This window comes from Gobius niger (assembly GCF_951799975.1).
Source record: "Gobius niger genome assembly, chromosome: 15".
Classification (NCBI taxonomy): domain Eukaryota; kingdom Metazoa; phylum Chordata; class Actinopteri; order Gobiiformes; family Gobiidae; genus Gobius; species Gobius niger.
Genome location: NC_136866.1, coordinates 26108460 through 26124997, shown reverse-complemented (window position 1 = coordinate 26124997; position 16538 = coordinate 26108460). Strand labels below are relative to the sequence as shown.

At 42.6% G+C, this 16538-nt stretch overlaps 1 protein-coding gene across 1 annotated transcript in view; it reads left to right on the top strand.

The window, feature by feature from the left end:
- The window catches only part of syndig1l (synapse differentiation inducing 1-like), a 138575-nt gene that overhangs the window by 88131 nt on the left and 33906 nt on the right, over positions 1-16538 (top strand). Inside the window, exon 3 of the mRNA XM_079572834.1 lies at positions 10104-10241. Within this exon, the coding sequence (XP_079428960.1) occupies positions 10104-10241 (138 nt within the window). The remainder of the gene's footprint in view (positions 1-10103; positions 10242-16538) is intronic.

Genomic DNA, 16538 nt, shown 5'->3' with positions numbered 1-16538 from the left:
CAGACTGTACAACAACACTGTACAGTCACATGTGCAGTAACCCCCCTGTTGCAAAACTACGTACAATATTCTCTGCACTTCCGATGCTGGCCTTGATATCTACTTTTCATAGTCTATTCTAATCATATTGTATTTCTTTTATTTTTATTTTCTTACTAGCTGAGACCCGGCCTTTGGCCGGGCCTCGCTAGTCTCCACATTTGATATTCAGAGATTATGAGTTATTACAAAGAAATGTCCAGTATAGTCCCTATAACCCGTCACTCAGTACAGCTGTAGACCCGCAGTAAGCAGACCAGTGGTTCCCAACCCATTCCTAAAACTATGGCCACTCCAAATGTTTAAAATAATGAATGCTAAAAATAATTTCAAACAAACTGCAATTGGAGTGTTTGCACCCGTACTCCTTTCTTATAAACTACATCGACAATATGTTGCAAAACTCAGGGAATAGAATTCAAGCAACAGTGGAATATTTATGGAGAAATATTAGCGGTTCAGCTCTAACGGTTCGGTTCACGGTGCAGGACCCGTGGTTTGGAGCAATCTAAAAAGTTGTTTTTTATTAGACAGTATTTATATCCTTATAATACAATTGGCAATGCTTTCAAAGCCGATTTATAGAATGTAAAGAAGAAATAGAGAAGAAATGGTACAGCAGCAAAGTAAAAAAAAACATAAATAAAAAAAAAAAGCAACAGTGCAGGCCATGCGCTCGTTAAGTGGTTTCACTTTCGCTTTCCGCACACGGAGGCTGAAGCTCTCGGAGCAGCGCGTTTCATTTGAAGCTCGTGTTTCTGCGTGTACTTTTTTTCGGAGACAAAACTTTGGAGACGGAATATGACCAGGATTGGATCTTACGCATGTGTCTGAGCTTCTGACATGACAGCACTGGATCTGTAATGAACCACAGCCTCGGTCACTGCTGGAGAGACTTAAACAAAGACGCGTAGATGTGTTTTGGAGGATGTACCTGTACCTGCGGAGCGTCTGCAGCTGCAGTTTAGGGTGAGTGACGATGACACACATCGCCCTGTTAGGATGCGCGCACGCACACATACACACACACACGCACGGCAGTCAGATCTCGTGCACTCGCGTTGTTGTGACGGCGGGTTGTCCTCGGACAGCAGCACTGCGGTCCATATGGACCCGTGACCAATGCCCGCGGCCGGTGGGACGGTGACGTGGGGCCGGCCGCGGATTTTTGGGAAATGAACATGGCAAGTCTTATATAGCACTTTTCCAGACGCTCGTCGGTGTACAATTTGTAGCAGTATTCATTCAGTCCACTGCGCACATCAGCCCCCACCACCAACCACGCACACACTCACTACTGTCGCCAGGTTCCCAAACGGTCTCCCATCCCAGTCCTAAGCAGGCCCGTCCCTGCTTAGCTTCAAAGTCGGTATGGGAAATAAAAATGGCGGCGCCCGGGCGGCGGCCATTGAGATAGCGTTTTCTATAATAGATTGTTCATACTCCTGCCCCTTAAGATTTTTGCTCCTACTCATGTACATAAGACACCTCCTTTTCGACTACTTAACTGTTTGCACATTTCCTGTCTGTTACGCTCTGAGAGATCTTGAGAGCTGAATGTAACAAGTGAATTTCTCCATAGTGAGATTAATAAAGGATTATCTAAGCTTATTTTATCTTAGTTTGAAAGAAAATGTCTTGCTTCAAATTGGTATATGCACTGCCATCACTAAAAGGCATTCCCGATGTAATTTACGGCTATTAAACATTATCACTTATTTTGAATACAGTCAATTACTATTATTTGTGGGCAGTGTTGGGTAGTAACTGAATACATGTGCTTAGCATGCTCATTTTGAGTAACTGTATTCAGGTACTGTTACTCTTTTCATTCATTTTAAGGCGAGTTTTCAGTATTCTGTAACTAAAATCTTCTCCCCACCCCTGCATGGGCCTCTGCGGGGTCTTCAGAACAATAAGAGGGCCGCAACGCTACACATTTTGGAAAGACAAATTTCCCTGAGGGGACAATTAAGTTTATTCTTGTCTTATCTTAATGACAACAGGTTTTATGCATAATGAGAGCCCATGGACTAGGGTTGTTTTGGTTCAGAGGATATAATACAAACTAAATGATCGCAGTCGTTGTGATTTATTACAGTTTTTCTCCGTTGGTTTGGCTCATTTCTTGAAACAGACCGGACGTTCTCAACACTCTTGGTGCTTTTGCCAAAATTACATGGATGGTTCGGCACAACAGCATGGTTCACCTGCAGAAGCTTCTCCCAAATCAGTTCACTCATGTGTCAAAGCTTCATTTCCTTCTCATTTACACAGTCCCCCAAAATGCTTCATCCCTTTGGCCTTGTGTAAACACTGCAAGTCTAAATGTGTAGATGTTTTGTCTCTATGGCAGAGGACCATCATGTCCACCTTTCAGTCTGAGCCCAGTCCTTCATTGACAATGGTTACTGTCACTTTTTTTGTCTAGCCAACAGAATGTGTATAAAACTGAAAACAACAACAAAGAGATATGATTTGAGGGTAAGAGTTGACTCCAAGGTCCACACATTGCACTCACACTGCCAGGGAGACTGTAACCTTTATCATTCACACAAATAAAGTAACTTCCATACATCAGAGTAAAAAGAAAACAGAAGAACAATAGAAGTAGACATCTCTATTCTCTTGAATGGGATTTCCAACGTTCTACCGGTCATTATTTTCTGATAGAGGACCTCTGACAAAAATAATGACCGCTGCCAATGGCAACGGAGTTCGTGCTTGTAATACAGGCCTATATATATATATCACTCCACACGTAGTAGTGGAGGACACTGTCTCTGTCCACGTCCATAAGAGAGAAGTTGGGGGAATCGCTCGGGAAGTCCGACTTTACACTTGCCCACAGATTCACCACCATTCCTCCAACTGCAACTTCCAACCAAGTAGCTAGCAATGAAAAGCTAGCCTAGCATAAAAAGCTAGCCTAGCATAAAAAGCTAGCCTACATAAAAGTGTACGAAGCTTATGTTGTGTGTGTTCAGTTATAATAAGCGGGATAATGTATAGAACGCTGGTCATTATCGGGAAAAGAAGCACCTTCAGGGCGAAACGTAACACACAAACAAAACACAATGAAAATGATCTGCAGCCTACAGGGCTGTAAATAAATAAATAAAAGCTTATGAATAAAGCTGGAGTTTCACAACATATACGGTGTTCATGGTGTTGTGTTCTTGGCTAATTTTGACAATTGAACAGACTATTGTGCATGTGATGACTTATACAATGGAATGACGCTGACATGTTTTGGAGCGAAAAACCATTAGAATCAACAATCAGTTTAGATCAATGAGATCCATTCACGTGGAAATTGTGCTAATTGTCGGCTACATGTACTTAATCATCTGCAAAGATCTGAGACATGGACTTACACATTTGCAATTTTATTAAATTAATAAATGAATCGAACTTTATTTATAAAGCGCTTTTCATACCAAAAGATATCAGAAAGTGCTTTATAGATTACAACATCTAAAACAATACGCCTGGCACAATCTCCCATATATATTATATATTAGGATTAAATAAATAGATTAGTCAGTTAAAAGCTAAGCTAAAAAGGTGGGTCTTGAGCTGGGCTTAAAAACATTTTCGTTTTCTGCAGCCCTGAGCTCCTCCTCAGGTGGTTCCAGAGGCGAGGGCCGTGATATTGAGTCTTTTTGTTGACTTTAGGAATAACTAGGAAACCCCTGCCGGAGGAGCGACGGGGCCGTGAAGGTTCGTAAGGTAAAAGCAGTTCTGAAAGATAAGAAGGACCAAGACCATTAAAGGGATATTTCAGGATTTTTGACATAGGGCCTCATTTCCTAGTTATCCAGAGTGTTGCTGATTTCTGGAGATATTTTTTTTGTAATTCAAGCAGTTCTTATATTTCAAGAGTTTCGTGGCTTTAGGCTAGTGCAAAGCTAGCACATTTCTACAATACAGAGCACCATAGAGCACTTGAGGCAAATCACTTATAACACCAGACTAACCATATAAATGTCTGTGTCGATAGAATAATTTTAACCATTTTGCATTAAAAATACCTTATATTTGAGCAGCATTAGCTTCGTGGTTGTATAAGCTACGCAGCGGCGGAGTGATCTGCTAGAAAATAGTCCCTCAAAATGCGATCATTCATGTGATGCAAGGTCAGTTATATTCCAAAAATTATTCTATGGACACAGACATTTATATGGTTAGTCTGGTGTAATAAGTGATTTGCCTCAGGTGCACTGTGGAGCGGGTCAGACTGTTTTTAATGCAGGCTAGCTGATACCATAGAAATGCGCTAGCCTAGCACCACGAAACTCTTCAAATATAAGAACTGCATGAATTACAAAAAAAATATCTCCAGAAATCAGCAACACTCTGGATAACTAGCAAATGAGGCCCTATGTCAAAAATCATGTAATATCCCTTTAAGACAACCATTAAAAGAACTTTAAAATCGATCCTGAAACACACGGGGAGCCAATGCAGCGATTCTAAACCCGGTGTAATGTGGTCCCGCCTCCTGGTCTTCGTCAGGACACGAGCTGCTGAAGTTTATAAAAGTTGTAAACCTGAGATCCTCTTTTTGGGAAGACCAGAGAGCAGGGCATTACAGTAGTGGATACGACCGGTGATAAAAGCATTAGCGTCTCCGTGTTAATGAGAAGTTCAATTCTGTTGTGAACATTTGCCAAGCGGTTCGGAGATTTGTCCATGTTGCTTTGAGAATGTAATTTCAAGAAATGAGCCAAACCAATGGAGAAAAACTGTCATATTGCGTTCTAGGAGCCAACTTACTTACTACCCAACTAATTAGATACAAATATGACATTCTCAGACCCCGTGAAGACAGTGGCCTCTTTCTACACGCCTGCACGGCACATTAACTTTACTAATCTGCTTTGTAAAATTGCCAATCAGCATTTTTCTTCAGCCCTACTGTACACGCTGGCGACACGGTTACTCCTCAGCCGTACGCGAACGCCCTCTCCCTCCGAAAGCCTCGCGCCGCCGTGTGAGGAATGCTGCGTGGAGCGTGAAATGGTTTCGCACGCCGCCCGGGAGGGAGTGAGGGAGGGCCACGGAGGCTCGCTTTGATTCATAACTTTCTTTGCGCCCCCCCCCCGAAAACCGTACGCCCTTTCCTTTGTTTTAACGCCATCTGTTGTTTCGCGATATTTCCTTCTCTTCGGACGGCGGGAAAGGGTTTCCAATCTGCGCGGCTTCGGAAACAAATGAGAAACTAATGGCGCGTTGCCGTGAAGCCTTATGAGCGCGAGCGGTGACATTAGAAAAGGAGCAAATGATCCCGAGCGCGGAGAGAGAGAGATGTTTGGTTTGCCATTACCGAGAATGCCGCTTCGGTTTTTTTTTTTTTTGTCTTTGCGAGGGGGAAATGCAGATTTTTGTCTCGTACTCGCTCAACTCGAAAATCGCTTTCTCAAAACTTTTCCTCTGTCCATTTCCTCCGCTCGCTGAGATTACCCATGAGCCATCTCTTTCACGTGAGGCTGAACCGATGCTGTGACGCTCGGCTGTTTTGGAGATAGGAGAATGCGACTCCTCCAGATGGGGCACAAGCCAGTCGCCCGTTTTATTGTTCAGTTTTGAAATCCTCAAATCTCTGGCCTGAAGTCCATTAAGCTCACAAAATCTGCCAGAGCGATTATTATTTTTGTGCCACCATGTAAGCTGCGCCTTTAGCTTTGATTACAGCACATTTGCCGATTTAATAAGCTCCTGCAAAGTGAGAAGATCCTGTGCTGCATTTACTTTCCACTTAGATCTTGTATTGATGATGGGAGAGTGCGACCACCTTCTCCAGCACATCCCACAGATTCCCAATGGGGTTAAGTTCTGGACTGCGTGGCGACCGATCCATGTGTGAAAATGATGTCTCGTGCTCCCTTCACAATGTGAGCCCCGTGTGAACAAGCAGCAACCTCCCTCTCTTTTGGTACAGCTGTGTTTTTTGCCTTTTTCTGCGAACTGCATTTGTGGTTTTTGTGCTGCACATTTTTACTGGATGCTTTTGTGAGCCTTTGCTGTGTTTTCCTGTGGTCCATCAGATATTGCAGAGTTCATAATGGTTCTGTTAGAAAGCAGCTTTTTACAGCACGGTGGTGCGGCGGTTAGCGCTCGTGCCTCACAGATCGAAGATCCCGGGTTCGATTCCCAACTGGTCTGTGTGGAGTTTGCATGTTCTTCCTGTGTCTGCGTAGGTTAGTGGCCCATGCCGGCAGCAAATGCAAAAAACACATTTCTCTACAGAGATTAGTAAAGTATAACTTAACTCTAAAAGTAAATAAACAGCTAGCTTGTAAGCTAAAGACATTTGAGACCTACACATTTCTTCTTCTGAAACACTGATGAGGCACCAATAGCCCCCACACCTGCAGCACAGTTGAGGCACAACAAGGGGCACTGCAGGAAACAAGGAAGGTGCAAACAAGGAGGTATCAGGGCAAGACTCGCAGCTAAGCTACATATACCTTCTGTCCCTATTATTCTGACTAATGGACATTCACTAGAGAATAAAACAGATGAACTGCTAAGCTCTTCCCAGAGGATGATGAAAGACTGTTGTGGAGCAGAGGGAGCTGTGCAGGAGGAAGAGGAAGGAGCTGACCAGTGCAGGACACCACGCTCTGAAACAGGAGGCGGTGCACCGTTTCACAGGCGCACTGAAGGCAGCCAGCCAGGTTTCGTACGGTGCTACGGTTTCCTCTACCTCCAGGTTGGCCCACAGTGGCAGCGTAGTAACTCCTAAAGACTTCCCCCGCTCACTTCCGTCAATAACCTTTATGAGTTACTGCGCGGACGTTTTGCTCCTCGTATCATTACGCCTCACAATATAGTGCCCCTTTTTATCTGCTTATAAAATCGACATGCTACATTTCTGTGTAAATATACTTCGCATGAAAACACTTCACGTAACTTTATTTAAATAGGGAACACGTGGAAGAGCTTGGTAGCTTCTATCGTGAGCTTTTTTGGAGCTATGTGACATGTGGGAGAGGCTGTGTATGTGCTCCGTTTGCCTGGCAGAGCGCACGGACAAAGACCAGACGGGGATATATTAACTCGGCTAAAGTGAGGTAAGAACATATCTCAGTATGTAAAAACGGTGGCCTATTCCTTTAATATAGAAGCTGCAGTTACACGTATGACCTGAGGTGGCAGTAGTGAGCATAAAATGGCCAACTTGCATCTAGCCCCTTTAAGGCCTTGATTTTGGCTAAATTCATTTACTGACTTTTCATACTTTTTAATTCCCTTCAATGTCTTGTGAAACAGATATTTGTGGGGGAAAAACCCCACCTTTTCTCTTTGCATCTCCTTCTAAAGCCTTTTATCGATGTGAATTGAAAGCTACTGTTTTTTTTTTTTTTCAGCATTTGTCCCTGGAAGTTTTAAAAGGTGCTTAAAAACTCATCCCCGTGCAGAATTGGGAACGCGTTAGGAAAGTTTGGAAAGAGTCCGGATCACAACTAAGAATGTACCGTCTTATTTTGAGCTAATCTGACTAAAAGGCAACTCTAAAACGTGGATTTTCTGTCTGAGATGAATGAGCCGTAGCTGAGGAAAACGCTTCATGTCACACAAGGGCATTCCAAACACACAAGGACGTCTTCGCCACATTGTTTTTTATTAGCCGATTACAGGCTTTTATCTCGCATTTCCGTGCACATGATTCAGTCCGACTGCGCTGCTTAGCTGCGTCTGACATTGCACAGGCCGCACAAAGGAGAAATCGTATTAGCATCGAGCTTCACGTCGCCCACAGGGCCAAGGGTAGTGTGCATTTTCATCTCGACCAAGAACAACCTTGTAAAGCAACGTTTTTAAAGGATCCTCGTAGAAAGATCGAACGCATTTATTCGGGAATGTGGCGGTTGCCTTTGATCATTATTTATTTATGAACAGGATTACGGAAATAGCAACCCGCTGCCGTAGCTATGACCCAGTGCGTTTCTCATTGAATGCTGTATAAATGAGTTTTATTGAATATTGGAAGCTGTCACTGTCTGTCGGACCATCCCCGCTGAAGACGCATCGATATTTTTTGCACTAAACGCGACATAAAGCCAATCCTGATGAGCTGGTTTCACGTTTCTTTGATTAAAAATGTGCTGTTTTTGACCTTTTCTTCTTCTCATACAACGGATTAACCCAAACAGGTCAAATAAATTTACGTCAGAGAGATTTAAACTCTAAAGGAAGCTTCCTAATGTGCCCTTTTTCTCAAATTATCATCAAACGTGACACATGTCTCACCCGTTTTCACATTTATGACCCCGAGTTAAAGGCCATGTATGTTGTGGGAGGAAATGTATTATGTCTTACAAAACAGACCATTTAATTCTAAAGCATTTTTATCATTCGTGATCTAGCAGCTTGTTGTTCTGAGCAATACCATGGAAAAGAGTTGCGGAGCTTATACTAATGCAGTGGTCCCTCGTTTATTGCGGGGTTTAATTTCTAAAAATAACCCGCAATAAAAGAAATCGGCAAAGTATTCAGCTTTATATTTTACAATTATTATACATGTTTTAAGGCTGTAAAACCCCTCACCACACTCTTTATACACTTTTTTCTCTAGTTCACACGGGTTATACGATTTTTAGATTCACATCACAGACGTGTGGATGGAAACATCGTGAGCTGCTCTCGTATCCAGAGTTTCAGCACCAAGGACAGCTCACCACAGTCGCAGAGCAGCCGGGTGATGGGAAGTACAAATGTCACCAATAATGAACGTCAGGGAAGCTCAATATTTTGTTTTATAATAACCATGGCATGCACTGTGTCATCATCTAAGCCAGTGGTTCACAAAGTGGGGTCCGCGGCCCCTTGCTGGTCCTTAGAGGCTCCCAAACCATTAAATCGACGGTTTACACATAGACACAATGCATTACGAATGGCATTTGTCCGTCATTCGTGACATCCATAACATTACTTAACCCATTTTAAAGCAGTACTATGTAACTCATGCCCCTAGAGGCCACAGGCGCCACTGCAGGTGTCGTAGCACCTTACTCATGAATTGTCCGTGAGAGTAAATACTGCGCTGACAGAAAAGACAAAGGGAGAGAGGGATATTTTACATCCAATTACACATTGAAGATAATTTGAGTGACTGTTTAAGTGGTGCTAGTCCACGGTTAGCTTTGCCTGTTAGCCTGTTAGCTTCTTCTTCGTGATTCCACTCCCTCTATCATTGTATATCAGGAATATGGCCTTTTAAGATGTGCAAATCCTACATCTATTACAGCACATGGGAGCCACATGGGGGCGTCTGGCAAACAGAAAACAGGACTTCTTATAGTTTTCTTTTGAAAATGGCTTGTTCTGGCCACTCTGTCATAAAGGCCAGATTTGTGCAGTGTATGACTAATAGTTGTCCTGTGGACAGTTTCCCCCACCTGAGCTGCAGCTCTCTGCAGTTCATCCAGGGTCATCATAGGCTTCTTGGTAACAGCTCTGGTCAGTGCTGTCCTTGTTCGGTCAGTTAGTTTAGGAGGACGGCCGGGTCTTGGTAGGTTTGCAGTGATGCCAAACTCTTTCCATTCCTGGATGGTGTATTTAACTCTACTTTGAGAGATGTTCAAAGCTTTGGAAATCTTTTTGTAACCGAACCCAGCTTTATACTTCTCAGTAACTTTATTCCAGACCTGTCTGGTGTGTTCTTGGACTTCATGATGCTTCTGCTCCACAATAGTCTCTTTACAGACCTCTGAGACCATCACAGAGCAGCTGTGTTTGAACTGACATTAGATTACACACAGGTAGACTCTATTTAGTCATTAGGTCAACATGTGATCATTCAGAAATCATCATTCAATTTCTGAAGGCAATTGGTTGCACTAAAAGGAAAGGGGGGGCCGATATTTATGCAACCCACTCTACAAAGGATGAGATAAGGGTTAACCATGAAACTGAAAATATAAGGCTGATTGGAAGAGATTGGCAGACTACATGTGTGGAGTGTTTTCAATAGTAGAGTTCTTTATTTTGTGTACACTGCAGGTTCATTCCCAGTCGTTTATGTAACTGTCGTCCTGTATTCTCTCTGTGCTCAGACGGACTGCTCCAGCGACAGCGAGAGCGAGGACAACTTCATCGTGGTGCCTCCCAGAGACCACCTGGGCCTGGCCATCTTCTCCATGCTCTGCTGCTTCTGGCCCCTGGGGATCGCCGCCTTCTACTTCTCGCAGGGGGTACGACAAACGCACAAACACTGCACCGAGTCACACGCGAGCGAGTCGCCGTCTGTTTGTGGACAAATAACAAGGAGGAAAGCGCTCCCGCTGGTAAATGGAGCCAGTCCTGAATATAAAAGGGAATGCTGTGGCGCGCATTTGGGAAATAATATCCAATTTCAATGTGCATTATATATCAAAGAGACCTTCCAAAGATTACATGGTCACAATAGTGAATCTGTAGTACGTCTATAGCACTTCTATAGTATTTATATTCATTTAGCTCACCTTTTCCCAGAGTCCACACGGCAGTGTCCCCTTATTGAACTAATTCACATGATTAAAAATAATCTGTGATGTTTAAAGGAACAGGCCACAGTTTTTCCATACTGAGATATGTTCTTACCTGAGCTTAGACAAGTTGATACGTACCTGTGTGGTCTTTGTGCCTGTGGAAGAGCTTGGTTGCTTCCAACTTCACCCCGTTTGGAGCTATACATGCCTTTCAGTCATGTGACTTTTGTTTTTATGGCAGCCATTTTGAATACCGAAGTAGAATTACTGACTGTCAACTTACTTTAAAATGTGTATATGTATATATGTATGTATGTGTGTATGTGTATATATATACATATATATATGTATATATATAATAAAATCCTTTTGAATGTTTGATGTTATGTTGGAAAGTTAACAAAAACACGTGCTGTAAGTTTAAAAAGACAAGGGTAGGCAAAATAAGCATTAGCTTCAGCCTATACCTTTTCGGTCATTTTTGTATGTTATGTTATGAAGAAGTATACTTAACTGAATGTAAATCTTTTGTCATAATTTTGACCGAATAAACTGAACTGAAACTGAAACTGAATTATGCAACATGTAACAATATCTCTACTCAGGATATAAATGAAAGACAACTGGTGACCTTTTTGTTTCAAGAAGATAACCGTAAAAACACGGCCCCAGGCGCATGTTAATGTGAAGAAACCAGTGAGTGAGTGTTTAAGATGATAGCATGCTACCGGTTAGCATTTAGCTTCAACAGCTCAGCTCTGACCCCTCTAAGAGAAAGCCCTGAACCACACTGGATACAACATGTGACAGAGGTCAGAGCTAAGCTGTTACTGTAGTATTTCCTCAGTGTTCATAGATGTGAGCCACACGTGTTTATTGTGTTGAAGCCATTGACAGTTGGTTGACAGTTGCTAGCTGGTAGCATGCTAGCGTCTTGAGTAGCTCAAACACTGACTCAGACTGAGACTCTGTTGACATGATAAACTGTAAAACTGAAGGTAGAAGCTACCATGCTGTTCCACGTTTTCCCTATTTAAATACAGCTACGTGAAAAGTTACACGATCCTAGTCTAGCTACACAAAATTTAACATGTCGATTTTCTAAGTGGATAAAAAGGAGAACTATATTGTGGGGTGTAATAATACAGAAGCACTTCAACGTCCGTGCAGTAAAATCAAAGTGCTCCTAATATTATTACGCCATTTAAACAGTATTTACAGCCAAGTTTGAGTGAAAAAAATATCTCCATTGTGTAATTGGATTGTCTTTTCTGTCAGCGTAGTATTTACTCTCACGGACACTTAATGAGTAAAAAAATTTAACATGCTACGACACCTACAGTGGCGCTTATGGCCTCTAGGGGCAAGAGTTATTTAGTTCTGCTTTAAAGGAACAGGCCACCATTTTTCCACACTGAGACATGTTCTTACCTGAGCCTAGACGAGTTGATATGTACCTGTCTGGTCTTTGTGCGTGCCCTGTGTCAAGCAAAACGACCAAACATGTTGTTAGCATTTGGGCTCTCCCAGCATATTCCTCTAGCTCCAAATAAGGTGAAGTTGGAAGCGACCACACTCTTCCATGGGCACAAAGACCAGACAGGTACATTTAAACTCATCTAGGCTCAGATAAGAACATATCTCAGTATGGAAGAACGCTGGCCTGTTCCTTTAAGACACAATAACTTGTAACTTTAAACAGTGGAGGTGCAGAGTTGTTTACGTGTCAGTTTTGGGGGTCCCAGCCAAAACAGTTTGGGAGCGCGCTTTGGGAACCACACTGTTTTATCTAAATGCAAATTCCACACATAGTAAAAGGAGCTCCAGTCTTTCCTTCTGATGAAGATCAATTGTTGCGTTTCATCAAAGAAAATGCATCTGTCTGAAATTTGCATAATAAATGCGCATAACAAAAGTGAATTTACATGCGTTTCCGTCTTCCGTTTTGGCGAGTGATAGGCGGTGGTTACCTGGTTACAGCGGCTGAATCAATCAATTGCAGCATTTACCCATAAGATTTCACTCGAGGGGCTGGTTTTTCTTTCCTGTTTTATTTTCGGCCACATTAATTAAAACCTTTTAGGCAAATTTGGTGTTTCCACCACTCATTACTTATGCAAAATTTCAAAATGGGCACTTAATGAGAACTTTCTATAAAATCACATTAAAGGTCTAGTGTTGATCAATTTAGTTATTCATAATAATCCTAAATTAGTAGTTAGCTGTGTTGCTAAGTTTACTCTAGATTAGTTTAGTTTTGCTAAGTTTTGCTTAGTCCAAACCACAAAGTTAGCAGGTTTAATACATGTCGAAATTCTGCTTGTTGGGGAATTTCTTTTTTACTTTACTTTACTTAACTTTACTTTATTTGTCTCCCTTGGGAGAAATTTGGTCCGGACCGGGTCAAAGACTAGAGGCCGGGGGTTTTACAATATCGGCTATCGGCCGATCTAGCACAGAAAAAAGTCAATATTTCCGGAATCGAAAATGACAAAGAGCAAAGTCAGGGCTTTTAAACTTGTCCTCCCACAACTCCCTGAGCTTTAGGGAAAATTGAGTAGCTTCAAGTTTGTTAAACACAAGTTTCACTAAACCTCCATCAACATGGACATGCTGCATGTCATTTAGAAGGCCAGAGCGCCTTTGCTCTGTCCAATCCCGTCAGACCTTGGAAGCTAAGCAGGGAAGGGCCTGGCAGGACTTGGATGGGAGCCTAGCGAATGTAGCAAGTGAGTGAGTGGTTGGTGGTGGTCGGAGGGGCGATGGCGCAGACTGGTTGCCTTGCCTTCGTCAGTCTACCCCAGGGCAGCTATGGCTACAATAGTAGCTTACCACCACCGAGTATGGAGTGAACAAATAATGCAATGTAAAGCGTCTTTGAGTGTCTAGAAAAGCGCTATATAAAACCAATGCATTATTATTAACCTCCATTATTGTATATTGATCACAGCGCTAAAAGCCATGGCTGGTAACAATATTCTAATGCTAACGAAAACTAATCAAAGCTGGGACAGAAACTATGATTGAATCGCCTAAAGTAAAAAAAAAAGGAAATCAGCCAGTGCTGGAGCGGCCAAGTGTTTGTTTTACGGGATTATAGACCAGACATATGGAAAAATCGGCGAAAAATATTGGCCAAGCAACATCCCAAAATATCGGCATCAGCCTTGAAAAAAAACCATATTGGTTAGCCTCTGATTAAAGGAGCTAGATGCAAGTTGACCATTTTATACTCACTACTGCCACCTCAGGTCATACGTGTAACTGCAGCTTCTACAGGTTCTACAGGTCAGGGCTCATTCTACACATTAGGACATGGCTGGAACATGTTGGGGGAGGAAAATATATAATTTTGACATTTTTAAACTCTGTATAGTCCCTTTAAGACACAAATACAACACACTGTAGTACATGTAGACTTCACTGAGCAGTACTTTTACTTCATACACTGACACTTTGACCACTTTCCAGACCAGCTGGTGCTTCCATATCTGTGGTCTGACTCTCTTGCTGCTCTGTAAAAGATTAGCTCGATGTCCCGACAGAGACGGATCAGTCTGAGCCAGCGCAGAGAGTGAAGCCGCTGATGTATTTTCCTGCGTTATTTATGAATTCTGTCATTTACATTTGAATTTGTCACACATGAAAGACCATGCAGCTGTTCGGAGGGAAACAAGATGAAAAGCGGCACCTGCCTTTGCTGCTCGGATTTCAAGACAAATTATTATTCACCGTTTGGTAAGACCAAGGTTAAGCTTTACTCAAAACTGTCCCCTGCGTTCGGCCCAGCCTTAAAAAAAAAAAGGGGTGAAATTAGATGACCTTCATAACCTGCTTTTATGAAGATATTAACCTCTTTTGACCTACTCCATTGATTGATCCTAATGGATGCAATAATGCAGTAATTGGGAGCAGATGTTTGCCTTCTGACATTTTTAGTTGTTTTTCGTGATATAAAGTTTGTTTGTGGTCATTTCAAAGTGCGTCAAACAGTGACGAGCACATTTATGTATTCAGTGTGAAGAACAATCTCATCTCTTTTAACACGGCTTGTTACATGGTGTCGGTTTTTCTTTCCCGCGGACGCAGTTTTGAAACATTTCTCGTTTATTTTAGGCCAATTCAGTCAAAAAGAATAAACAGTAATGTATTCCAGAACGTGTCGAACGACTATTTCAGCTCCACGGACAGCTCGCGTTGCCGTCTGAGTTGACAGTTTGCCAAGTCTAGTGGGGAAAAAAAAATATAACAAAAACGTGTCTAAAAATATCTCCCAGTGGGATAAAAAAAGAGTGGAATCCAGAGTTTCAGCACCAAGGACAGCTCACCACAGTCGCAGAGCAGCCGGTGATGGGAAGTACAAATGTCACCAATAATGAATGTCAAGGAAGCTCAATGTTTTGTTTTATAATAACCATGGCATGCACTGTGTCATCATCTAAGCCGGTGGTTCACAAAGTGGGGTCCGTGGCCCCTTGCTGGTCCTTAGAGGCTCCCAAACCATTAAATCGACGGTTTACACACAGGCACAATGCATTATGAATGGCATTTTTCCATCATTCGTGACATCCATAACATTACTTAACCCATTTTAAAACAGTACTATGTAACTCATGCCCCTAGAGGCCACAAGCGCCACTGCAGGTGTCGTAGCACTTTACTCATTAATTGTCCGTGAGAGTAAATACTGCGCTGACAGAAAAGACAAAGGGAGAGAGGGATATTTTACATCCAATTACACATTGAAGATAATCTGAGTGACTGTTTAAGTGGTGCTAGTCCACAGTTAGCTTTGCCCGTTAGCCTGTTAGCCTCTTCTTCGTGATTCCATTAGTGTGTATTGGTGACTCCGATCTGGTGTCAGCGAAGTTGCAATAGTGGTTTCCTGGCCAAAGACACCAGGGGAGATGAAAGCTCTTGTATTACCCCCCAGATGGACTACGGAAAGGATTAAAGGGGGGGTATTCAAAATCGACTTTTTCAAGCTTTACATCATGTTATTATGTCATTCCCTCATTAAAAACATGCCTGAAGTGTTGCCTTGGCACATTCACGTATTTTTGAGTAATCTGTAAAAACTCTGATGGCGGCCATTTTAGGGACAGGTTTGCCTGAGTCCTCCTAGGAACGCCCCCACCTCCTGGAGACGCCTCCGAGCTTTCGTCAACAGCCGAGTAACCAACCACTGCTCCTCAGCAGAACCCCCTCCCCACTGATGCCACAGACAGCGTGTGCAGGGGGCGTGTCGGAAAGGGTCAGAGGTTCTTAAAGAGACAGAGGCCTATTTCAAGACATTCACTACAGCCATTTTGAGAGAGCAATTTTATACAAGGCAGTTATTCTAAGGTAAATAAGTTACTGAGTTCTGCTTCACTATGGTTCGGAACAGAGCGCATCGGTTTGTGGCTTTTGTGATGTTTTTTGGCCAAAAAATCTTCCACCAATGTCACGATTCACCCCGTGGATGTCGCAGCAGAGCGTGTCCTTTCGGGATGATCAGTGGTGATTCACAATGCAGCGTTTGTAGTGTAGGAATTAGGGATGCGTCAATTCCACTTTACTTGCCGATACCAAATACTGACACGAGTACAAGACATTTTCCTCACATCTAATAATAATAATAATAATAATACATTTTATTTATAATGCACTTTACATTTGACACTAACATTGTTAAAGGGACTATACAGAGTTTAAAAATGTTAAAATGAAGTATTTTCCTCCCCCTACATGTTCCAGCAATTGACCATCTGCCATTGCATTTCGATGAGCCGATCATTGAGAGAGTGGAGGAATATAAATATCTAGGGACTACTGTCGACCATAAACAGTGACCACATCTTCAAGAAGTGTCAGCAACATCTGCACTTCCTCCGCAAACTTAGATGGCTGCAGGTCGAAAGGTTTTGTCCAGTCCACCCTCACTTTTGGTCTCCTGGGATGGTTTGGTTCCCTGAGTGATGTGAGCAAAAGCCCCCTCAATGAGATCATAAGGCTGAGTGAGAAGATCGTTGGAGCCCC